Genomic DNA, 26211 nt, shown 5'->3' with positions numbered 1-26211 from the left:
AGAAGAGAAATAAAACAGGAAACAACCAAAGGACGCAACTTCTAATGGGAGATGGATCGGTTTGTGAAAGGGAAAAGAAAAGCCGTAGATGAAGTTGCACAGACCCAGGCAGGTGCTGGTCATTCAAAAGCTAGATGCTGAAAATATGACAAGGCATATCTTGCTCTTGGCCTCACTCACCGTGTGTCGCGCTACAGATTATTTTATAGGTTTAAAGGGGGGGCGCGACCAAAAAAGTTTGAGAACCACCCAACTAACTATTGATCTATTAATGGTGCAGTTCATCGTTGCCAGATTTTGCAAGAAAAACAAGCAACCAGAATAAGTGGTGTGACTTATATAAGCAAAAGCTTGGGGTCAGTTTAATGTTGTTGAAAGAAGTCTCTTATTAATCACCAAATCTGCATTTATTTGATAAAAATACCATTGTATTTTTACAATACAATTGTAATTAAATATCATTACAATTTTAAAAGTTTTCTATTTGAATATATTTTAAAATGTAATTTATTTCTGTGATGCAAAGCTGAATTTTCAACATCATTACTCCAGTCTTCAGTTTCACATGATCCTTCAGAAATCATTCTAATATGCTGATTTGATCCTCAAGAAACATTTCTTAATATTATCAATAAAAACAGTTGTGGCAGTTAAAATTTTTGTGGAAACCATGATACATTTTCAGGTTTCTTTGATGAACAAAGTTCAGATGAACAGCATTTATTAGAAATTGAAATTTTGTAACAATGTAAAAGTCTTTACTGTCACTTTTGATCAATTTAATGCATTATATGGAAGAGGAAACATGGGAGCTGCATGGCCAAAATAAAGGAAACAGCAACACGTACTTTCCTTATACTAAAACTTAGTATAATATAGTACAGTATACAGTAGTGTAGTATCTAAGGAAAAGTCATTTACAGCTGCATAATCTATGAAGCAAAATGTGCCACCACACAGGAGTTATTCAGCATTTTCAACATTAATAATGCAAAAATCACTCCATGTGCTATCAATCAACTCTAAGAGACTTCTGCAATGTGAATGAAGTGTATCACACACAGCTCTGTAAAACACAGGCAGATTTGGCCGCAGACTGTGCTGCTCTGTTGGGTTTCACAGAGGGAGGGCTGTCTGGCTGTGTAGGAAGAACAGAACGACATAAACCAGCCGTAATCAACGCAAAAAGATGCACCAGGGCCGGACTGCCCACCTGTCATCTGATGGTCTGAGACAGCAGCTGACTTCATGCAGGAATGGAGGTTGGCATGCATCTTACTTTTAAAAACCTTAAAAGCCAAGCTTTCAAAGGGCTTTAGGGAAATCAATTTTCAGGGATTTGGAGGAGGTAATTTTATTGCTTGACTGATGTCAGAAATCTGAAGTGAAATCACACTGACAAGCACAAAGAAAGTGAATCAAACTCTAAATATAAAATGAGTCGCTGTGTTGAATTGATCAATGAAATTAAAGTCAACATTGAGTCAAAACGGACTAAATTTCATCACATTAAAATGGAAAATGGGTTGTGAATGGCAATTTGCAGATTTGCAAATATTTCGATATATCTATAGATATCATAGAGATCCTATCGTATATTTTTTTTAACTTTTCCTGAGGTTCCATGATCTAAAAACAGCCTTTTTTCCCCCCCACATGACCAGTTTTTATTCTTTCTGAACTTGGTCCATTTTTGTATCCGCATCTGCACCTTTAAGGCTTCTGTGTAAATAAGCTCTGTTATGATTGGTTAACTTCTTTGGATTGAAATGAGTAAAGATTATGATTTTCGGTTCTAAGAGTACAATACGTACGTAAAGATACACTACCGGTCCAAATTGTGCAATGTTTCTTATGTTCCTGTTTTTTATGTTCACAACGGATGTATTTATTATAACTCAGTAATATTTTAACACACTTTTACAATTTAAAGAACTGTTTTTAATTTGAATATATTTTTTAAATACAGTAAAAACAGTAATATTGTGAAATATCATTTTCTATATGAATATATTTTAAAATGTAATTGATTCCTGTGATGCAAAGCTGAATTTTCAGCATCATTGCTCCAGCCTTCAATATCACATGATTCTGCAGAAATCATTCTAATATGCTGATTTGGTGTTATTATCAATGGAGAAAACAGTTGTCACTGCTTTATATTTTAGTGGGTACCAGGATACACCATTTCAAATTTGGGGGAAAGATTAAAAAAAAAGAAAGAAAGTAAAGAATTGAATACTTTCATAGAGCAAGGATGTTACATAAGATTCCTACATAATGTTACAAAAGATTTATATTTCAAAATAAATGCTGTTCTATTGTACTGTCTACTCATCAAAAGAATCCTAAAATAGAACATGCAATAAATTAAAATATATTTCAATAGAAAATGTATTTTTATTTATTAAAGTTATAATAATATTTCACAATATTGCAGTTTTCTTTTTGTATTTTGGATCAAATTAATGCAGCCAAAGTGAACACATAAGAGACTCCTATCAAAAACATTACGAAATCTTAATAAGTCCAAACATCTGACTGGTGGAGTACATGAGTACGATGCGTTTATATAGTTCATAAGTTGGAAGAAAATTTGATTGCTTTTGAAAGCGCTGTCTCTTACCTCCTCAAGCGCCCATAAGGAATCAACAACAGGCTTGATCTTCTTTTGGTCGTAAAGGGAAAGAAGTTTTTGCACCGCTGTCTTGACTTGGTTGCACCCTCCCTGCTTGAAGAGGAGGTTCAGGAGCGAGAATCCGGCTATGATTTTATTCTCCTCATAGAGTTTGATAGGGTTCACCTTCTCAACCTGCCACCACTGTGAGATAAAGAAATATGTTTTTAACAATGATAACTGACCACCAAAATTCATCATGGCCCAACACTTAAGATGTTATGGAAAATAGATATCAAAATCTACTCACAGATTTAGCAAAACTGAAGAAACTTTTTGTCTCTCCTGTCACCATGTTTGATGAACCTGGAAATATGTTCACAAAGATATATTTTAATACTATATATATTTTTGTTTTTTCAGAAGACTTTTTAAAGGTGAGGTAAAAAGGACTTCTATGGCTCATATAGTATGATATAGGAGGAGCTCATACTTCAGGCATAAAAACACTTATATTCATAGGCCCAAACTGAGCAAAAATGTAGTGCAGTTGCTGACATTTTTATGGCCAAATAGTAAGATGAAATTCCGATAGCTTGTAATGGAAATCAACGAGATCTTCATAACAGTACAACAGAATACTTGCATAAAATGTATTTAACAATGGAACACTATGTCTCTGTCAAACATTCAAAACATTGCACTGTTTGTGCATCCTAACAATACTGATACAACACTATTGGTTCAAGCTTTAACTTAACCAATAGCAGATGGGGGGTAATCAGAAAATATGTTTAAAAACAATTATCAGTTTTGCAGATGCAAGTGGCTCAGAAATTACTCATTCCATTTTTAATGGACATAAAATGTTAAAAGATACAAAGTACAATCTTGGCATATGAAGCAATAAAACATGGCACTATTACAGCAATGCCAAATGGCTCTCTTATTAACAAGCTCCATCCAGAATTATGAAGACTGATTCATTAATTTGGCAGTAATGTGTTCTTAAACCAAAATTTTACATCATCTATGCTCTGTGGTGTCCCTCCTAATTAAATATCCCCAATGGACGAGAAAGCTAAGGGAATTGAAGTAATTAAAGTTGCAGGCATTATCTTTTATGTGAATTATGTGATTAACCTCAATTTGCTGTTAACCACCTAGAATGTGACACCTTGTGGGTCTAGTGACTGCTTTTAAATGAGGGTCAAGGGGTCACAAATGAACCTTTTGGATATTTCCTACTCATGGGGAATGGCATCTTACTACATGTTTTTGCTTTCTCTACAGTCCAAAATGAGCAAAAAAAGTTCTGTCATCATTGGTCATGTCCACTTGTTGTGTACTTAAAATCTAAAAAAATATATATTTAAAATACTGTACTTGCAGATAATATAACATTGATGAAGTATAAGGTCACTTAAGTGTCCAGGCACAAGAGTGCGCTACGTTCCCTAAAAGTGGCAATTTGAACAAGCTATAAAAATTGATCTGTGGGGTATTTTGAGCTAAAACTTCACATATACGCTCTGGGGACATCAGAGACTTATTTTACATCTTGTACAAAGGGGCATAATAGGTCCCCTTTAAATAACATGCAGTTAAGTGTCCAAAAACATTACATTCAGTTTGCACTTAGTATATCCCTTTAATGTATATTACTTCCCTCAAATGTCCTCTTTTTAAAAGTATGCTAAAACATACTTTTTCACAAGGGAACATCTTTTATAGCACATTTTTTGTCCTTTCTAATGCTTTACAGCTTCCGGCGACTAAATGTTTCTCATAAGGAAAAGAACTGCAAGAACATTCTTCAAAACATCATATTTTGTGGTCCACAGAAGACTGAAAGTCATACTGGTTAATGATGACAATTTTAATTATGTATGCATTTTTTTCCCCCAACATTGAAATGTTTAATTCATTTCAGTGTTATGTAAATACTTTTCATCCGTTTGTACCAACCATACAGGATGTACGTTCCCATGGGCTTGAGCAGAGTTAGGCCTTTTCCTGTGTTCTCTCCACACAAACAGTCCAGTACAATATCTACTCCATCTGGAGATATCCTGCAGGAGAAAAGAGACATCATTAATCACATTGCTGCTCTAAGCATTGGTAGCTTGCTTAAATCGGGGCCTCTGAAAATTTTGAATATTAATAATGCCCTAAAATTGAATATTTTTCAGTGTCTCCGCTGATAAGGATTGAGAGGTATGTCTTTAGGAACATGGGCTCTAATGCATTCCTGACTTCATGGTTCTTGGACCACCTGCAAGGCTTAACCATTAGGAGGCCTTGTGATGCCTGGGGTCCTGCCTATTGTGGGAGAGAGATCAACTTGAGACCAATTTAATTTTGCTCTGCCCCTGATCCTGAGAGGAATGTGGAACCACAGAGATGAAAAGAGTCCTAATCTCCTCTCTCATACTCAATTTATATTAATTAGTTTAAACATAAACGTGCACCAGGATTAAATCCCTTCAATAAAACATATTTTGAAAGAATAACACTAATAAAAAGTAACAAGTACTACAATAGTTTTAAACCAAGGTATTAATGCGTTGTTGTTTTGCATTTTTGGAATTACCATGGTATTTTTACCATCACTGCACAATGTTCTTTCTTGTAACGGAAACCTATAATAATGGACAAAATATGCTTTACAAATAAGATCCACCATAGGAATCTTCTACAAAATAATAGCAATGAGTTCTCAAAACTACTGAGTAGTTCCTGCACTTTTTCTGGCTTTGTTCTAACATAAATATACACCAAGAGCAAATCACTTCATTAAAATATATATTTTATTAGAATAAAACTAACAAAAAGCATCAAGCACTACCATTCTTCTTTTTTACCATTTCTGCACCATGGTTACGCTACACATTTTCTGGCTTTGTTTGAACATAAAAAAAAGCACCAAGATTAAATCACTTATATTTTGTGTTATATCTTATATATTAACACCATATTGTTGTTGTTTTTTATTTTAAAATTACAGGGTATTTTTACCCTTTCTGCACAATGGTCTTGCTATCATTTTTTTTTGTATTTATTTATTGTTTGTTTGTAAGGGAAACCATAAAAAAATAGACAAGATATGCTTTACAAATTAAATCCACTAATTTGTTGCAGTTGGCTTTGAATGAGTCAGTTGCTGCACATTTTCTAGCAAAGTCTGAACATAAACATGAATTAAGATCAAATCACTTCAAATAAATATATATTTTGTTAGAATAACACTAACAAAACGTACCAAGTGCTATCATTCCAGACATACACCAAGAAAATATCACGCTGTCATTGTTGTTTTGTATTCTAGAATTACCATGATATTTCTTACCAGTTCTGCACCATGATCGTCATCAATACTTGTTTTTTTGTAAGAGAAACCAATTAAAATAATAATTTTTACAAATGAGATCCACCATGGAAACTGTTAGAAAACATCCGTTAAATCTTCTATAAAATTATGGTTTTGTTGCAGTTGGCTCTGAATGAGTCAGTTGCTGCACATTTTCTGGCTTTATTGGAACATAAGCATGCATCAACATCAATAAAACATTTATTTTGTTAGAATAAAATCAAGTACTACCATTCAAGGCATAAAACAATATATCACGTTGTTGTTTTTGTTTCGTATTTTAGAATTACCATAAAACTTTTAACATTACTGCACCATGGTCTTGCTACAATACCTTTTTTTGTTTGTTTTTTTGTGAAGGAAACCAAAATTAACAAACAATGCTTCATAAATGAGATGAATTTTTAGACACCATCCCTTCAATCTCCTGCAAAATAATGTTGCGGTTGGCTCTGAATGAGTCAGCTGCTGCACATTTTCTGGCTTTGTGTGGTTGATCAGAAGGACGTACAGGTGCCCCTCCCCATACTACAACACACTACTTTCCCATCTGCTGGGTGTTGCTATGGGGACTGGAGCCACGCAGGTCTAGAGGATGTACTGGTGACGTCTGTCTTCTCAGACTTGCACTGGCCTCCCAGTATGACTCATTTTTATATTCTCATCATCTAACCAATCCCGTTTCTCTATGCTCGTTTACTTTCATGTAACGACAACAACAGCGTTTGTACTTACTTCTTAACTTCTGGAACGTAGTCGATGTTTCTGTCAAACAGATGAGTGACCGAATGCTTTATGGCTTCGTGTTTGAAGGGCGATGCGGTCCCAAACACAGTGACATTCGGGACAGTAGAACAAAGTTGAGTGACTGCTTGACCCTAATATGGAAAAAGAGGAGAAACGGAATAAAATGTGGTTAACAGTTTCTAGAACTAATTTTGATCATATTCCACCAAAAGCCAAATAATAAAGCTGTTTTAAGTTTCATTTGTTAAACATGGAAAGCTGAATATCAGTATGGGATCAGATCATGTGTTAATGTCCAAATCCCCATTTTTCTATAAGCTACAATAAACATAACTTTAATATCAACGACTTCAAAGTTTCTTTACTAAACCTTTCCCTCAAAGCAACAGACTTACCACGGCACCTCCTGCGGAGTGAACTAATACAGACATCCCCTCCCGGAGATTGGCCACTTCAAACAGCATCATGTAGGCAGCCACAAAGTTCATAGAGAAGGCAGCCGCCTCTGGGAATGTCATGTCGTCTGGGATCTTATGCACGAAATCCAACGGTGTGCACACAACCTCTGCCCAAGCACTGTAGTTAACAAAGGCCATCACTCTGTCACCTATCTGAAAGGAGGCAAAACATGTCCTTAAAGGAATAGTTAAGAATATTCTTACAATTTACTCAACCCTAGCATTACATCACTTGCTCACTAATGGATCCTCTGCAGTGAATGGGTGCCGTCAGAATGAGAGTCCAAACAGCTGATAAAAACATTGCTCCAGCTCATAAATTATCATCTCGTGAAGTGAAAAGCTGTGTGCTTGTAATAAACAAATTCATCATTGAAATATTTTTAATTCCAAACCTTGCTTCTGGCTAAAATACACATCCTCTATTCCATTATATTGCTTTCTCCAGAGAAAAGGTTGAATAGTCTGATAAAGTGAGGGTAGAAATATGCAAAGATCAAGCCCCGTTTACAAGTATAAACGGTCCAAAACAGTTCTAAACAAATATGATGTGAGAGGACAACAGGGGATGGACTTTTTCACTGGAGAAATTTTGTATTCAATTATTTTGGCCAGAAGCAATGGTTTATAGTTAAAACACTATTGATTTGTTTCTAAAAAAACAGTGCTTTCTGCTTTACAAGGCGTTAACTGGTGGTCTGGAGTCATGTGGATTACTTGTGCATTATTGTGATGTCTCATTCTGACGGCACCCATTCACTGCAATAGATCTACTGGTGCGCAAGTGACCTGAAGAAGAAGCTCATCTACATCTTGGATGGCCTGAGGGTGTGCAAACTTTAATTTAGGCTATGGGTGAACTATTCCTTCAAACTCTATAAAGCAAACTCAGTACCAGACTGAAAGGAGTGACATTAGAAGCATATAAAACCAGGGGGGGGGAAATTCAGTTCAAACTATGAACATTTTTAGCACTAAGTGCTTCCTGAATAAGTACACAACCAACACATCAGTATTAAAACATTTCTGCACATACCTCAAAACCTTTGGTGTTTTCTCCCACAGACTCTACAATCCCAGAACACTCAAATCCAGGCACAAGAGGCGTTTTTGGAGGATTATCAATATTTCCTTGACGCACCATTAGATCAAAAAAGTTCAGCCCACTGTAAAATGAAATGTTGACGTCAAGATAATGTAGCTAATATAGGCTACTTAATTCTAATTCATTTCAATCATAAATCAGAAAGTATTCTGAAATACTCCTAATTTTATCAAGTTCACAATACACAACAACAATTTTATAGTTTTACAATAAGCGTTATTCCACATATTTACATGATATTACTAAAGATATTAATTATATGGCTCCACGTTATCGTCCGGGCAGAACTATTGTTCCAGCCACCAAAGACAGATTCACAAATAACCTGGCTGATTTATCTCAACTGCTCTGTGTACCCATAAATACACATGAACTAGACGAAATGACTAGCAACATGGGCACTTCAATCTTCTCTAATACATTAGAAGCTGTTGCCCCCCTCAAATTGAAAAAGGTTAAAGAAAAACGTTCTGCGCCATGGTACAAGAGTTATACCCATTCTCTCAAGAAACAAACTCGTAATCTTGAGCGCAAATGGAGAAAAACTAACTTTAAAGTTTTTAGAATTGCGTGGAAAAACAGTATGTCCAGCTATAGACAGGCTCTAAAAGCTGCAGAGCATATCCGCAAACTCATAGATAATAACCAAAACAATCCTATTTAGCACAGTGGCTAGATTAACAAATAAACAGACACCACCTAAATATTCCCTCATAGTTTAATAGTAATGACTTTATGAATTTCTTTACTGATAAAATAGATAACATCAGAAATACAATAACAAATGTAGATTCTACTGCGTCTAGTATTTCAGCTTCATTCATCGCACCCAAAGAAAATCTGCAGTGCTTTACAACTATAGGACAGGAAGAGCTAAATAAACTTATCAGTGCATCTAAACCAACAACGTGTTTATTAGATCCTGTACCCACTAAACTACTGAAAGAGTTGTTACATGTAGCAGAAGAACCGCTTCTCAATATTATTAACTCATCGTTATCTTTAGGTCACGTCCCAAAACCATTCAAGCTGGCAGTTATTAAGCCTCTTATTAAGAAACCACAACTAGATTCTAATGAACTGGCAAATTACAGACCCATTTCAAATCTTCCGTTTATGTCTACAATTTTAGAAAAAAGTTGTGTCTGCCTAATTGTGCTCCAAAAAAATTATCTCTATGAAGAATTTCAGTCAGGTTTCAGGCCTCACCATAGCACAGAAACTGCACTTGTTAAAATTACAAATGACTTGCTTCTTGCTTCAGACCAATGCTACATCTCATTGCTAGTATTACTTGATCTTAGTGCTGCGTTCGACACTATAGACCATGATACACTCATAGCTCGATTACAAAACTATACTGGTATTCAAGTGCAGGCTTTAAGATGGTTTAGATCCAACCTGTCCGATCGCTACCACTTTGTTCATTTAAATGGGGAGTCGTCTCAATTATCACCAGTAAAGTATGGAGTACCACAAGGATCTGTTCTAGGTCCTCTTCTATTTTCAATATACAAGTTGCCTCTTGGTAATATTATTAGAAAATACGGGATTAGTTTTCATTGTTATGCTGATGATACTCAACTATATATCTCAACAAGACCAGATGAAACTTCTAAACTATCTAAGCTAATAGATTGTGTCAAAAATGTAAAAGATTGGATGACCAATAATTTCCTCCTATTAAATTCAGATATGACCGAGATATTACTTATTGGACCAAAAAACAGTACACAGAATCTCTTGGATTACAATTTGCAACTAGACGGATGCACTGTTGTCCACTAAAGTCAAAAATCTGGGTGTTATATTAGACAGCAACTTGTCCTTTGAAAATCATATTTCTCATGTTACAAAAACAGCATTCTTCCATCTTAGAAACATTGCCAAGCTTCGAAACATGCTACCTGTTTCTGATGCAGAAAAGCTAGTTCATGCATTCATGACCTCTAGACTGGACTATTGTAATGCACTGCTAGGTGGTTGTCCTGCATCTTCAATAAACAAGCTACAGCGGCTGTATGCCAAAATATTGATGATTTTGGCATACAGCTCATGAAAACCCAAAATTCCTATCTCAAAAAATTAGCATATCATGAAAAGGTTCTCTAAACGAGCTATTAACCTAATCATCTGAATCAACTAATTAACTCTAAACACCTGCAAAAGATTCCTGAGGCTTTTAAAAACTCCCAGCCTGGTTCTTACCAGGTCAAGAAAATATGATCATATTACCCCAATTTTACAGTCTCTGCCCTGGCTTCCTATTAAGTTCCGTATCATTTACATAATATTATTACTTGCCTATAAGGCCCTAAATGGTTTAGCTCCTGCGTACCTAACTCGTCATCTACTACGCTACAATCCAACCCGCTCCCTAAGGTCGCAAAACTCTGGACTTTTGGTAGTACCTAGGATAGCAAAGTCCACTAAAGGAGGTAGAGCTTTTTCACATTTTGCTCCCAAACTATGAAGCCTTCCTGATAACGTTCGGGGTTCAGACACACTCTCTCTGTTTAAATCTAGATTAAAGACACATCTCTTTAGCCAAGCATTCACATAATGCATCTTATAATCTTGTACTGCAGTTAAATCTGATCAAATGTACATTATTATTATTCTTTATCTTGGGTTGAACAAATCATTTTTGCTTAGATGGAACAGCAGCTACGCTAATTATGTCTCTATTTGTTTCTCTGTTATTACAGAAGCTTCAGTCTGGATCCAACACTTAAATGATCTGAGATGACCTCAGAAAAGATGATGCCAACCCCTCAGAGGACCTCAGAGGATGCCACCACTCAGACAACATACAGAATTACCAAATTTTGCCATACGTTAAATATATTAAGGTTCTGCAATATATACAAATATTGTGGAAACTTAATTTCCTGTAGAGCTGCTTTGCAACGATTTGCATCGTAAAAAGCGCTATACAAATAAACTTGAACTTAAAGTTAAAATGCCCCAAGAGCAGTCAAGCACATCTAGAACCAACCAGATGAGGATCTGCTAGCGAATATTATTCCTAAATGTAACACAGAACTGTTAAATGTTTTTTCTATAATTTTAATAGTCATAACCCAAAGTAAACATTAAAAAGTATGTCATTTGACAGCATATGGTGAAATCTCTGCAGTGCACTGAGCTCAGAAGAATCAGGCACGCATTATTTTTTCTGATGATTTATTCACATTAGCATCTAACCTTCAAAACCACCAACATTCGTATCATTAACCTATTTTGAATGCTAAATGAAATTACCGATATGGATATTATGAAGACACCTGTTCTTCTTGCGGCAACATGTTGCTGCTGTTGCCAGTCGCGCGGAGTCTCAGATGTGCCACATCAGTCATTACGCATGCTAAAAAATAATAAATAAATGATTATTAAAGCTGAAATATTTACCATGCTTTCACGCGAATTTTGACTTCTCCTTCTTGAGGCTCTGGCATTGGTTTCTTGGTGACTTTGAGTTTGTTTAGACCACCAAAGCCCGTCAGCACCACAGCCCGCATTTCTTTTGAATCTACAACCGCACAAATGGGATTATCCGGCTCCTTCTGGTCCATCATTTGCTCGGTCTCTTCAGCAATCTCAGTCCCTTCCTTTGCCATGTCTGAAGATGATATGAACAGCCTAACGCTCTGCCGAAGCCCTCCTGGAGACTGCGCTCTCTTTGCTGCTCCTGCCGCACCATTCACTAGCGATGTTCGAATCTTGAACGAGTCGTTCATTTGAACCGTTCATTCGAACCGATTCGCACATTTGTGAATCACTGGACTTTTAGAATATACGAAAATAAAGTGCTAAACAGTTTCTTAACCAAATAATTTTGCCCCTCCAAAAAAAAAAAAAAAAAAAAAAAAGAAAAAAAAAATGAAGTAAAATAATCTTCGGTAAAAACTTAAGCAGTTCAAGTGAGTCGATAGATCACTGAAACTGTTCACTGAGATCCTGTAGGCATTTTATTCGGAAATGCAATGATAAACAGCAATATTTACGTCGATACGCCGAAATTTGGACTTCTGCATATCGATTTAAACATTTTGAACCACTAAAACGAATTGTCCGAACGAACCGATTCGCTAATGAATCTGATTGAATGCTTTTCTCCACACTGGAAAGCAGAAAAACATTATTTGTCACATAAGGTATCCAAATTAGCTATAATACCGTAAAACTAGTAATAGCCTACATTAGAAACTAATGCAAAAATACTTGAGAAGAAAGATTCATAAAATAGTTCTCTATAATTTAACACTGTATTAAACAGGCAATACAATTCAAAATACGACTGATGAAATGCTTATTGTGCTAAAAACCACAAAAATGACATCTAGTGGTGGAAATGGTTTCTGTAGAACCTACCCGTGCATTTGGTCATTTACAAAATACAAGCATTGAAGAAATTACATATTAAATAATAATTCTAGAATACAATCAATCTTCTGCCACACAGGGGGAAAGATGTGATATAATTTAATGGATCAACTGAGCTAATGACAGAACAGAAAATAAACCAGACAACTGACAAAGCAAGTGATTGTACACAAACAACAGGATCAATAAACTACTGAACAATGACTGAAGATTCAACCCATCCACATGCCTTGCACACTCTCATTTACATTTTTCTTTCACACTAATTTACAGGCAAAAAAAAATATGACAGTCTTATTTTGTGCGTATTAAAAAGATAGATATGGTTCACAAATGCTTTATAACTGTACATTGTTTATTCATGACATCTGTAAATTACTCCTCTGCCACTGTTATAACTCTACATAATTTACTTTATAAAGAGAGACAGATTGAGGTGTGTGATTATAATATTGTAGTGAGACGGCAGACTGACGTGGTGAGAGAATGATGCTGAGCAGTTCCTACTTTCTAGGTACATCAGTGAATATGGGTAGACCGTGCATGGCTTTAATCTCATCTTTGAGAGCCTGTTGAACAACAAACCATAGATTATAATTTACACTGAATACTATTTTAATGTCATGTACTGTGATCTCATAACTAATGCAGTAACTACAGTGACGCATTAGCCAGACAAATGATAAGATGACACCAGTGGCCTGTTACACAAAGCTGATTGAACAAACTCAGAGTAGGTTTAGAGTTGACAAAACCAAACAAATCCAATCCAGTTCAGATCAGGTTCATTTGGTTCTCACAGCTTTCATCCAGAGTTTATGCAATTCACTTCTCGGCTGAAGGTTAAGAGATTGTTATGAAAAATGTAAATTATTTGAATTCATTTTCAAGTAGGTAAAAAAAAAAAAAAAAATATATATATATATATATATATATATATATGTGTGTGTATATATATATATATGTATGTATGTATGTGTGTGTGTGTGTGCATATGACTCTGTCGTGGCCTAATGGTTAGAGAGTCGGACTCGTAATCGAAAGGTGACGTGTAACCAACATGAAAACCAGAGAGGTGTCTATGGGTGAAAAACTAGCAATTGTGAAGCTGAGAGTAGATGAAAAATCAATCAAACCATTGCACAAACACTGGCAATAGCAAGTACAACCATTTGGAATCTCCTGAGGAAGAAAGAAACCACTGGTGTACTAAGTAACAGACATCGAACGGGTAGATCAAGGAAAACATCTGCAGTTGATGACAGAAACATTGTGACAGCTGTAAAGAAAGACCTTTAAACAACTGTTAGTGGCATCAGCAACAACCTCCAGAGGGCAGGAGTGAAGGTATCACAATCTACTGTTCGCAGAAGACTTCATGAACAAAAGTACAGAGGCTACACCAGAAGATGCAAACCACTCATTAGCAAGAACGATAGGAGACGAGCCTCAAAAATTCTGGGACAAGGTTTTATGGACCAAAGTGATGGAAAGGCTAAAGTTTGGAGAAAGAAAGGATCTGCTCATGATCCCAAAACATACAAGCTCATCTGAAACACAGTGTACACAGGTGTACATTATAATACACATTACACAAGTAATGTAATGGCTTGGGCGTTCATCGCTTCATCTGGGACAGGCTCATTAATCTTCATTAATGATGTAACACATGATGACAGCAGCAAAATTAACTCAGAAGTCTACAGAAATATTTTGTCGCACACTTTACAGAAAGATGCAACCAAACTGATTGGGAGATCCTTCATCATGCAGCAAGATAATGGCTCAAAACATAGTGCCAAAACAACAAAGGAGTTCATCAGGGGCAAGAAGTGGAAGGTTTTAGACCGGCCAAGTCAATCTCCACACTTAAACCCTGTAGAGTATGCATTTTACCTGCTAAAGAAGAGACTGAAGGGAGTAACCCCCCAAAACTGAAAGAGGCTGCGGTGAAAGCCTGGAAAAGCATCACAAAAGAAGAATGCAAAAGTTTGGTGATGTCAATGGGTCACCGGCTTGATGCAGTTATTGAAAGCAAAGGATTTGCAACTAAATATTAAGTCTTTTTCACTTTAATCTATGTTAATTCTATCTGTTCCAATACTTTTGCTAACATGAAAAATGGGTGGGTTCAAACAAAAGGTGCTATCTTCTAAATTGTGTATCAGATCCAGATGTAAATACCTGTAAATAAAAGCTGAAATGTTAATCTCTCATCTCATATTAATCTTTTGATTTTAAACCCAAATGTTTACAGTCTACAGCAAAAATAAAGGAATTGGCCTCACTGTTCCAATACATTTGGAGGGGAGTGTGTGTGTGTGTGTGTGTATATATATATGTGTGTGTGTGTGTGTGTGTGTGTGTGTGTGTGTGTGTGTGTGTAAGCAATCTCTTACCCAGAATGTGTTTCACGCTAAAACCAAAAGAAAAACGGAGTTTGCTCAAACTAAACTCAAGCTTACCTGGATAGCCACTGAAATCAGCTTTGTGTAAAAGGCCACAGTACTGCTAATATTACAACAAAAAAATCAGATAAATCTATTATTAATGCATCCTGTTTGGATAGCTGGGATGAAAAGAAATCGAAAGAGAAGAGGAAGCTGCTTCTTTTTTTTCTTCTTCAGATACTCTGTCTCGGTCCATATGTGGCTTAGGCTTTTATTTTTTACTCTTTTTACAGATAGTGGGAGAGAAAAAGGGAACTATATTTTGGCATAACTTGGCACACTTGTGTAATTTTAAACCTGTATGACTTTCTTTCTTCAGCAGAACACAAAACGATTGGACCCTACTGACTTTCAATGTAAAACAAAACAATCTTTTAAAAGTATTCCTCTGTGTTCTGCAAAATTATTTAACGGACTATCTCTTTAACTTCATTTTTACTGAACTGTTGTGTAAAAGCTACTTTACATCACTCTTGTTCAGTGATATTATATATTAACTCAAAAGCATTTTTTCTGATTTCAATAACTATTATACATACAGCTTTCTGGACCTCGGATTAATCGAGAGATTCCATATAATGTTTGTGCTTTTGATAAACAATGTTCAGTTGTTCACATGACCATTTAAGTGAAAACTAACAGAACTAATAGAGTTAATAGAACAGTTTACTGCATTATTACACTGATTATAAATATGGATGTGGGATTTGACATACCTGATTGACTAACTGGTGCTGCTGTACTGTTCTCTTTCCTTTAAATTCATCAGACTCGATGTGTATTTCGTATATTGCACCACAACCTCCTCAGATGGACACAAATACATTACAGCACACTGTTTAAACACCATTCAGATCTTCAGCTTCATTCAGAGCCAGGACTAACCTGATATATCCACAACCTTGAGCGATGAAGCGTGAGGAAACTTCTCCTTCAAAACGTGTGTGATTCGCATCTCTCCATCAGTCAGACTGGATGAAGACTAGAGGCTAAACACACTAGAGACATGTCAACTGAATGTATCCATAACTTCGCTATGTGACATTATGCCTGCTTGCTATTTGACAAGGTGACAGACAGTGCAACTTTACACCATTCACAAACATGGTGCATGCATGCAAGCAAAACACACGCCTAGAGACAAAGGAAGAAAAGGTTCAAACATTTACGCTGCATCTGATGGATCTGAGCACAGACATTTTGGTGCAGAGGCAGTTCATCAAAGTATAATATAAATATTAAGCTGCAAATACACTTGAAAAAGTCATGTCCCGTCTCAGGAATATGTCGTCACTACCTTCAGGAACACATTTCTGGCACCCCCTGGTGATCAAGCGATTAATGATCTTATTGGAAATAGTAGTGGAGGTTTTGAATCGTTCTACTGATTCGAATCTTTTGAATCGGCTCTCTAAAAAGATTCACGGAGCTCTCAATATTTCCAAACGACTCTGCGCTGTCAATATGTTTGAATGGGCTTAATCGGGACAGATAGCAGTTTCACTATATTTGCAGCAATGTCTAGTAATTATCAACACATAATGTGCATTGGGTGTTGAAAGCTACGCTGATTTCGCTTTACAATATCATTTTATTCTGGAGAGTGAGTTCCTATCGAGGTCTATGGGAGTGTCGCTGTTTGGTGGAACTATGATGTCACTTTGTAGGCGATAGAACATTTTTGTATGATTTGTTTTTAGTTTATTTTTTATTGTGGATCATACTATTATTAGAATTGATAATTAGGCCTATTATGTTTGTGGGTCAACCCAAACTGGTTTTAAAACAATTCACATATGAGAAATACACTCACAGGCCACTTTATTAGGTACAAATGTTCAATTGCTTGGTAACACAAATTGCTAATCATCCAATCAAATGGCAGCAACTCAATGCATTTAGGCATCTAGATGTGGTGAAGACGACTTGCTGAAGTTCAAACCGAGCATCAGAATGGGGAAGAAAGGGGATTTAAGTAACTTTGAACGTGGAATGGTTGTTGGTGCCAGACGGGCTGGTCTGAGTATTTCAAAAACTGCTGATCTACTGGGATTTTCACGCACAACCATCTCTAGGGTTTACAGAGAATGGTCCGAAAAAGAGAAAATATCCAGTGAGCGGCAGATGTGTGGACGAAAATGCCTGAGTATTGTTGCTGACCATGTCCATCCCTTTATGACTACAGTGTACCCATCTTCTGATGGCTACTTCCAGCAGGATAATGCACCATGTCACAAAGCTCAAATCATCTCAGACTGGTTTCTTGAACATGACAATGATTTCACTTTACTCAAATGGCCTCCACAGTCACCAGATCTCGATCCAATAGAGCACCTTTGGGATGTGGTGGAACGGGAGATTCGCATCATTGACAAATCTGCAGCAACTGCGTGATGCTATCATGTCAATATGGACCAAAATCTGAGGAATGTTTCCAATACCTTGTTGAATCTATGCCACGAAGAATTAAGGCAGTTCTGAAGGAAAAAGGAGGTAACCCGGTACTAGCAAGGTGTACCTAATAAAGTGGCCAGTGAGTGTAGTAAATATTAACCATTGCATCACAAAAGGAATTTCATTGAAGGGCTTTTTTTTCAGAAATCGCAATGGATTCAAGTCCATAAACTTGTCACTTCATAGTTTTGACAACTTAGTATTATTATCAAATCAAACTGCAAGCTATTAGAAAGTTCAAACTTTTGATTAGTTGCACACAAAATAAAGTTGAGCCCTTTTTTTTCCATGTGTGGTGGTATTTATATAGTATTTGAAGCCAACAATAAAGCACAGCAGCTTTGTAATAAAAGGGCATAGCCTTGTATTTTTTTTATGTGCAGTATTTTAAATGCACTTCAACACAGTCCAAACACTTGCTATATTAATAATAACAGAAATAACAAGTTCACATTTCTGTTTTATATTACTAAATGCAATTGATGACCTTTCAAACTGTACATGTATACATTACCAAACAACAAAACAAAACCGGTGCAGAAAAATTCTCATGGTCCAGAGGGTATCAGTTGTTGTTTTTTTCTGCATACCACTGTATACGTTCACAAAATGTGACTTCATACAACATGTCCTTGACTACTTTGTAACCAAATTATCAAAATACCAACATTTAAAGAGATTCTCCATCTCTGTCATTATGCCTACATAGCTGGCATACATCAAAACTTTAACTACTGTCTGGTATGAAGTAGCCATGCATGTCCATGTGAACATCTACATCTATACATGCTCGGGCAACCTCTTTGAAAGACTTGCCATCAAGCACCAGCAGAAATCCACCCTGTGCTGGTTTGGCGTTTATGATACTTGTTAGGACTACACCTAAAAATTGAGAAAAGAGACAGCAAACAGTTTAGTGTCAAGACAAGGTGAGTTAAAGCTGTATAAAAGCATAAAATGAAAATGAAATGCCATTCGATTTAATTTACTCATTACTCATGAAGTGATCCAGTTGTATGTGATTCATTTGGACAAAAGCACAAAACTCATCTTTTATGAAAGACAGAAACTTACCATCATCTTCATCAACTGCATCGGGCCTGGGAATAAAAACAGGCTCCGAGGCAAAACAGTCTCCTCCAGACCACTCAATCTGCTGCTTTGTCTCAGCATTAAACTTTACGATCTGGAGAAAAAAAAAAAAGAAAGTCAGTCCTCAGTTCTGACTGGCAAAAATGTGTTCCTGGCAGAATGTCACTAACACTGCCAAGGTCATAGATTGTTATGGAACATATTTACCTTGAAGTTCTGCAAAGTTCATAAATATACTGTAAACAGTCAATACCTTTGTGGCCACCGGGGATGTGTCCACACAACACATGTAAGAATATCTGTACTTCTTTCCATTGAAATTGTAATTAATTCTTGGAAGTTCCACACCTAAATGAAATAAATTAAAATCAGAGAGCCCAAGTATTTAAAAAAAAAAATAAGATATTGCATATACACACTCTACCATTCAAAATAAATACTATTATTTTAATGTAAATGCCTCTATTGCACAATAACTTCCGCATCTGCAGGTCAGTCTGAATGAATGGTGGAAACAGGAATACTAAATTAAGTAAACACAATTTGCATCACCGATTTATGTCATGTCACATTTGATGTTTTTTTGTTTTTTTTGGAGCAATAAACTTGATTAAAATAATGGTCTTGACCATCATGACACTTGCAGTGTTCACAAAGTTTTGAGGACTGATGATGTGAACATTAGATGGCTTTTAAAAGGACAGCTGAACATCAGTTAAGAAATAAAATATAACAATTTTATAAAAAATAAAATATACACTTAATTATTATAATTAAATCACATAATTTTCTGTAATTCATCATGGTTAATCCCACCTAACATACACAATCATAAAATATTTTCATAAACATCTAAATTTATGTAAAAACAAACAGTATACATTAAATATTTGTTTAATGGCATCTTTTAACTAAGTATAAAGGCCAGTATCACTGATACCAACACTGGTACTGATGGTGAAATGAGCAAATATAGCCATTCAACATTACTGTATAACTGAAAGCCTTCATTTTTAACATTTAATAGGCTTTTAAAAAATACTAGAAGAATTTTTAGTTTAAGTGAACTTAAAAAAATCTTCACAAACTCATTAATAAATATCACATTTAGCTCTGCCTTTAATATAGTGTTTTTAATAGTAATATAGTGTTGCTCCTACCTCTGTCAATATATTATTTTACGCATCTAACTATTTAAAATCTTTAGTAATAAAGGATAAGTGCAGTGAGCGCGGCTGTTAGGTCTATACACATGCACACACACACACATTGTGGAATTAAATTGTCCCATCATCATTAACTTACCATCGCAGAGAACCTCGCCTTGACACAGAACTTTGCCCTCTTTCTCCTTCACAGCACTTGCTGTCGTGTATTTAAGCTTGACCAGATCTTCACCAGTCTCACCCTGTTTGTGAAAAGGAAAAAAAAATGTATGTCTATAATCAGGATTTGAATAGAACAGAGAAATACCAATGTTGCACAGGTTTCAGGCTTTAAACAAAACCCAACCAGAATGTTTGACAAACATGAATACAGCACTGCCTTGCAAACACTGCTAACAACATAACATACCATGTCGATAAGGGGCAACACAAATCTTTTGCACTTTGGCTTGCAGTACACAGTATCTGCTCCCATCTGCTCCTTCAGCTTATCCAGGTAAAACATATCATACAAGCTGTTGTCATCATAGCAGATCACATCCAAAACAACATGGCCATCATCTTCAAAGGCATTGACTTGATGGTAGACAGCCATCGCACCCGTGTAGAATTTGGTCCCAACTTCCTTCTTTGTCTTTCGGTCAATAAGGTGAATCAGGGTCTGATGAACATAAGCAATGAAAGAAGAGATTAGATAGGTGAAGTAAGCTGTAACATTGTCCAGCTGATAGACGCATGTCCAGACGAGCACTCAAAGATCTGAAAGAGTTCATTCTTACGCTGTCTTCGGGATGGAATTTCATGCAGCTGGCCCAGCTGACCCTCCTCAGATAGGCTGTGGCCATTTTGAGGATATCCAGCTTTAAGGGCTGCTCGATGAAGACGAAGTAGTTGTCAGTCATGCCAAAGCTGTGGTAATAACTGGGCGTGAGGAGGGAACGGCAGGGCACGGTGCACACGACCTCAGCGCTTTTCAATGGTGGAGACCCATCTGATCTACCTGATTAAACAAATAATTGTTGAGGGTTAGTACAGTAGTTCTTAGCATGTCATGTAATTAGTGATGGGAGAAACTGAGCTTTTCTAAATTTACTCACCCTCGGGCCATCCAAGATGTAGATGAATTTGTTTCTTAATTACAACATCTTTGGAGAAATGTAGCATCGCCTCACTTGTTCACCTATGGATCCTCTGCAGTGAATGGGTGCCATCAGAGTCCAAACAGCTGATAAAAACATCACAATAATCCACAAACGACTCCAGTCCATCAATTAACATCTTGTGAAGTGAAAAGCTGCATGGTTGTTAGGGGCAAATCCATCATTAAGGCACTTTTAATTTCAAACAATCACTTCTGGCAAATATACAAGTTCATAATCCATAATTACACTTTGTCCAGTGAAAAAGTCATTTAGAACTGTTTTCGATATTAAACAGCGCATGATCTGTGCACATATCTCTCCTGATACAGATGAAATGACTTTGTTCCACTGCAGAAAGCAATATTATGGACAGAGGACTCATATCTTAGCCAGAAGCAACATTTTAAAGTTACATATCTGTATTAATGATGAAATTGTTTCCTACAAACATGCGGCTTTTTGCTTCACAATATGTTAACTGATGGACTGGAATCGAGTGGATTACTTGTATATTATTGTGATGTTTTTATCCACTGTTTGAAATCTCATTCTGATGGCACCCATTCACTGCAAATGATCCATTGGTGAGCAAGTGATGTGATACTAAATTTCTCCAAACCTGTTTATTGATAAACTCATCTACATCTTGGATAGCCTATAAGGCCCACAAACAATAAAAATAATAAACAAAATGATATATATATACACACACACACACACAAAATCGCCATTTGGTAAAGTTATCATGTCACTGCAAATATGACTGTTGAGTGAATAGACTTTTCTTGAGAGGGATTTTGATATAATGCTTAAAGATGATGCATGTCAGTTAGCGTCTACTAGTGGCTATAAATGGTATTACAAAAACAAATTTTTTAAACGTGATTGTTGCCTCTGCAAAACTCCACAGCATAGTGCTAATGTGCTGATGTGGCTGTCAGAGCACTGCTTTGCTCTTGCCAATGTGTTCTAAGTAGTTTTTACCACGTTACTATACAGTTGCTATAGTGTTCTGGGTGGTTGCTTGGTGGTTCCTCACAGGTCCAAGTCAAAATAAGCTACTCTCAAGTCTCTATTAAGCATGCAAGCTGAGCTAAGTTTAATACTTGAGGTTATGGATTTGAACAAATTCCTTACGATGAGAAATAGTAAGGTGCACCATGAAACAGAAATTATGACAGCACACTTACTTCCTCCTGGAACCTTGAACAGCACGTATTTGGTTTTGCCCTTCTCTGCGATGCATGTTGCCATACTGTAGCTATTTCCCTCTTTATCATAATGCGTATGTGATGCCACAATATTTGCAGGAAGGTATTTCAGGTAGTCCACCTTGAGCGAATAAAGCAACAGCAATCTTATTTGAGAACACGTATGAAGAACACTTCAATCACGAAAACTCTCCGAAAAGTTTTAACATGTTGGTAAATATGACATTGTTCATGCACTTGGCGGAATAAATCTGCTACATGCTGCTGCTGTATGGACTTGCTACTAACAAAGATACATAAACAATCTGCTGTGAGCATGCAAGATTTGCTGCTGCTGCACAAACATGCATAAATCCTGTAGCAGATCTAGACAAGTGGAACTGGGGGAGGTGGGGGGTTTCAGAGGAATCCGCTTACAGCAAACACTGAACCTGACTATTTAAATGAGCAAAATCTCATTGGCAGCAGAATCAACAGAGGCCAATCAGTTTGTGGCATGTAGTAAATTATAGCAGCGCCATCTAGAGTTCCATGACTGAACTAGATATTTTTTTACAAGCAGTTTTTTTTTAACCTTGTCTTGAGTCTCTAAAGTGATGGGGTCAATTTTACGAATATAATTGGTTTCAGATGTTGCATGGTAGTCATTTCCATATTTGATTATGTTATTGGCACAGTTGTCAGTGAAGTCCGGGATGGTGTGGCTAAGGAAGGTGATCACTCTGAAAAGAGAGTTAAAAAACACAATTCATTCACAATTAACAATATGCATATACATGCATACCGCAACCAACAAATTTGACATTTTATATTTCATATGAAAAGAATACTAAACTCTATACTCAATTCTTATAGTCGCAAGTTGAATTTTAGCTGTTTGTCAGATGAGTTAACAGATTTAGTGTTATTCTCAATTCTCAGTTACATGGGTTAGTTTCCATAAAACTGATTAAAACTAACTGGCAAGGTAAAGGTCAAGTACTCTAACTGATACTTAGTAGTATGCCTCCTAATGGCTAAATTAAACATTACATCTAATGTGAAATTCTTCACATTAAGTCAATACATTGCTGCTTTTCAATGAAGAGTCATGTTTTGATAAAAACAAGTCTTTCTGAATTGATTGGATCAGTGAGTAAAGTTACTTACTTGGAGAATATATTTTTGCATGGGTCCGGGTATGCCATGGTCCCCATCTCTGACACTACTATTCTGTTAGATTGCATGTTGGAGTTGTAGGTATCACCTCGAAGATATTTGCTTTTATATGTCACCTCTCCTGAAAATTAAACAATCAGTACAGTCATGTGGAGCACTGCGGTATATATATATAAAAAAAAATCTCATGACAGTGGAAACATACATAGAAGGCTGAGAGACATTAAAGTAAATACCTTTTTTAATTGTGAAACTGTGCAAAAGTGCCATTCCATCAAACCAATGGTTGTATTTAGTCTCTCCCAAAGAGAAGAGGCCGGGTCCATTGCGTATAAGCGTGCCCTGCAGCCATTCAGGAATCAAGCCTGAAAAAACGACGAAGCAAACTATTTTAAGTGTGGCAGTTTGGTATAATTAACTGCTTATGTCCACTTCTCTGTCCAAACCATTTGCTATTAAGCTCACAGAACCCTTCACAAAGAGAAAACTGCTAAAGATCTCCTCTTTGAGCACCAGAAGCATAAATAAAGACACTCCTTAAGGCACCTAAAACTAAAAAATATATATATTTTCTGTTTTCTGCCATTTACACGTCTGCTCTAGTTGTGCACAATTTTGGTTTATTTTTTAAATTCAGTATCATGATGATACTTATATCGTCAGCCGCTTATGATCAATTGATTGTATTTTTCCTATTTTGTAAGTGAATGAAAGCATCTGCTAAATGAATAAATGCAAGTGAAAAGTAGAGGGTTCATACAGATTATAAAAAGTGAAATTCAAGCACTTTTTCAATACTTTCGAGCAGCAGAAACAGACGGTGCTTTTCAAGGATGAGGAAGAAATTTAAAATAAACTGTAAAATTACATTACATTTACTTATATTGTTGCAAAAATCAGTTTCTGTCTGCTGTCAATGTATAAGAAGCATATGCATATTTTTAATTCAAATGAATTGTTGATTTTTTTAATTATCACTATTATTTTAATATTTTGGCTGGTTTTATTTAATAAAAAATAATTAAAATCAAAGAGATTATGATGTGAATGTGTAAAAAAGAAAATAAGTAGTGGCTTTTTGGTAACCATGGGAATGACACAGATTTCAGTACAAGTTTTCTAATATAGATTTTTAACTTATAGGCCTATTTCACAATGCAAATGTTTGTCCTAAGTCAATGAGTTATTACTAAAGATCCTTCTGTCTACCTTTAGGGTGGCTGAGTAGAGCTGATTTTTCCTGTGTCCTTCTCAACATGGTTTCTATATGCTTGTGTTACATCAGCTCAATGAGGCCACTGATCTATACTATTGGTTCTCAACTTCTTTTGGTTTTTCTTAGTAAAAAATATCAAGCATTTTCATGGAAGAAAAATTCTTTCAATCCTTGAAACGGTAAGTAATAAAATGAATCATTATCCAAACTTTCCACCTGGAAGCTATCAAAAAAGGTTTTGTCATATGTGCAATTACATTTATTTAGTAGATGTAAGGGAACTGCATCTAATTATACGGTGTTATCAGGCATTCTCAACTGACAAGACTTTTCTTTGTTCAAGCTGCAGATGGGAATATTACAATCATTTTGAGAGTTCAAGCACAATGTTAAAGTGTTGTAATTCCACTACAGAAAAAATAAATTTGGTAGGCGTGTATATGAAACATAAGGCTCGGCCAGATGGTCACAAAAAAATAAAAAATAAAAAAATATGAGATTTGAATGGATATGGATTTAGACCAAAGTGTTAAGGTTTATTACATGCAATGAATGTATTTAATCATTTAATAAATAGAAAATGTTACAGTTGCAAAACATTAATGACAATTTTATCCTTTACAGTGCTTTAACATGAATTACTGGCAACATATTTTTCTCCTCCTACCTTTTACTTCAGCTCTGATGGGCTCTGGATGTTCGTCCTTGTTTTTACCATAGTCGTACTGCATCTTTCCAAAGCGTTGTCCAAAGTTTCTTCAAGGAAGATATTAAAACTGACAGTCAGTGTTCGAGCACAAACTGGCTATAAAGCTTCAGGAAGGTGAAGACTCCGCCCTCTAGAGACTGATGTTTACAACGTGCTAACTTCTCTTATTCTTATCATCTCCTCATACCGAAGTGGGCACCTAATAGTTCTTAAAATGTAAAGAGGTGCAAAATTATATTTATCAAATTATAGAGATTACAGATAAGAAAGTCAATATCTGACCTAGGCTACTGTAAAAAAAAAAAAAAAAAAAAAAAAAAAAAAAAAAAAAAAATTAAATAAACAAAAGTTTTGGTTGTCTTTTTCATTTAACTATAGTCTACCATTAACAAAACAAAAAAAAAAAAGTTATTGAGATAAATATAAAAAAGGTCGCTCAGATAAATACAATGAAGACAAATAATTCAGTCATTTGGAGTGGGTTGCCATGTTGAGATCACATGACTAACTTTGCTACTACTAACTTGATCTCCGTAACCATGCTATTAACATTTTTGCTTCTTAAAAATGAATGGTGGTGAATAACTCATTCCTACAGTTATATTAGAAATCACCTTTTAAAATTAATCAATGTAGATACTGTCAATCTCCAAAACGAATGCTATTATTTAAACATAATGAACTCTACAATAAAATTTATATTTTCTATATTTTGTCAATTTCAGTATATTGTAGTATTCATTATGATTAAATGTTTAAAGAATTCGGCCCACATCTGGCAATGAATACCTGTCCGTTGTGAGGAAATGGGGATACACTTGCATTTTAGTGGATTATGCATTTAACACAGTTGGTGTTAAATGATTTTTGTCTACTCACCCTGTGTCAACCCACTGAAAACTTTATAGGTACAAATCTTAAGTATAGGTT

The 26211-nt window shown here is 35.8% G+C and overlaps 3 protein-coding genes across 4 annotated transcripts in view; all 3 read right to left on the bottom strand.

Moving 5' to 3' along the window:
- The window catches only part of LOC306876032 (synaptic vesicle membrane protein VAT-1 homolog-like), a 71929-nt gene extending 59914 nt beyond the window's left edge, over window positions 1–12015 (bottom strand). For both annotated transcript variants that reach the window (XR_013784796.1, XM_079426923.1), the window contains exons 1-7: window positions 11709–12015; window positions 8229–8358; window positions 7130–7345; window positions 6723–6865; window positions 4586–4689; window positions 2928–2983; window positions 2627–2821 (exon numbers count right to left, since the gene is read on the bottom strand). Coding sequence is in view for 1 of the 2 variants with exons in the window: in XM_079426923.1 (XP_079283049.1) it covers window positions 2627–2821; window positions 2928–2983; window positions 4586–4689; window positions 6723–6865; window positions 7130–7345; window positions 8229–8358; window positions 11709–11917 (1053 nt within the window). In the remaining variant the exon portion in view is untranslated. The remainder of the gene's footprint in view (window positions 1–2626; window positions 2822–2927; window positions 2984–4585; window positions 4690–6722; window positions 6866–7129; window positions 7346–8228; window positions 8359–11708) is intronic.
- Window positions 12016–12766: 751 nt separating this feature from the next.
- Window positions 12767–16239, bottom strand: LOC306870379 (bolA-like protein 3; the record flags this gene model as incomplete). The annotated part of the gene is made up of 4 exons (XM_079417616.1): window positions 12767–13252; window positions 15850–15938; window positions 16019–16115; window positions 16225–16239. The coding sequence occupies 4 exons, from the start codon at window positions 16237–16239 to the stop codon at window positions 13187–13189; spliced, it is 267 nt and encodes an 88-aa protein (XP_079273742.1). The 3' UTR covers window positions 12767–13186.
- Window positions 16240–17873: 1634 nt separating this feature from the next.
- On the bottom strand, window positions 17874–25382 carry LOC306869262 (beta,beta-carotene 15,15'-dioxygenase-like). The gene is made up of 11 exons (XM_079415949.1): window positions 25240–25382; window positions 23593–23721; window positions 23348–23477; window positions 22773–22920; window positions 22178–22319; window positions 20625–20845; window positions 20255–20506; window positions 19985–20087; window positions 18933–19027; window positions 18662–18773; window positions 17874–18469 (listed from the first exon to the last, which is right to left on the bottom strand). Exons 1-11 carry the CDS (start codon window positions 25301–25303, stop codon window positions 18315–18317), a joined length of 1551 nt encoding a protein of 516 aa, XP_079272075.1. The 5' UTR covers window positions 25304–25382; the 3' UTR covers window positions 17874–18314.
- Window positions 25383–26211: the final 829 nt, after the last annotated feature.

The sequence above is a fragment of the Barbus barbus genome (genome assembly GCF_936440315.1).
Source record: "Barbus barbus genome assembly, chromosome: 1".
NCBI classification, from domain to species: Eukaryota; Metazoa; Chordata; class Actinopteri; order Cypriniformes; family Cyprinidae; genus Barbus; species Barbus barbus.
The sequence above is the reverse complement of the archived record's forward strand: the minus strand, read 5'-3'. Positions and strand labels throughout refer to the sequence as shown.

Bases quoted from the DNA above. Each gene is read 5' to 3' on its own strand.
- LOC306869262 (XM_079415949.1), bottom strand. From the start codon at position 25,303: ATGCAGTACGACTATGGTAAAAACAAGGACGAACATCCAGAGCCCATC. The intron at 23,478-23,592 runs GTATTTACTTTA...TTTAATTTTCAG, and splicing joins CAGTTTCACAATTAAAAAAG to GAGAGGTGACATATAAAAGC. The intron at 20,507-20,624 runs GTAAGAATGAAC...TATGTTCATCAG, and splicing joins AATTCCATCCCGAAGACAGC to ACCCTGATTCACCTTATTGA.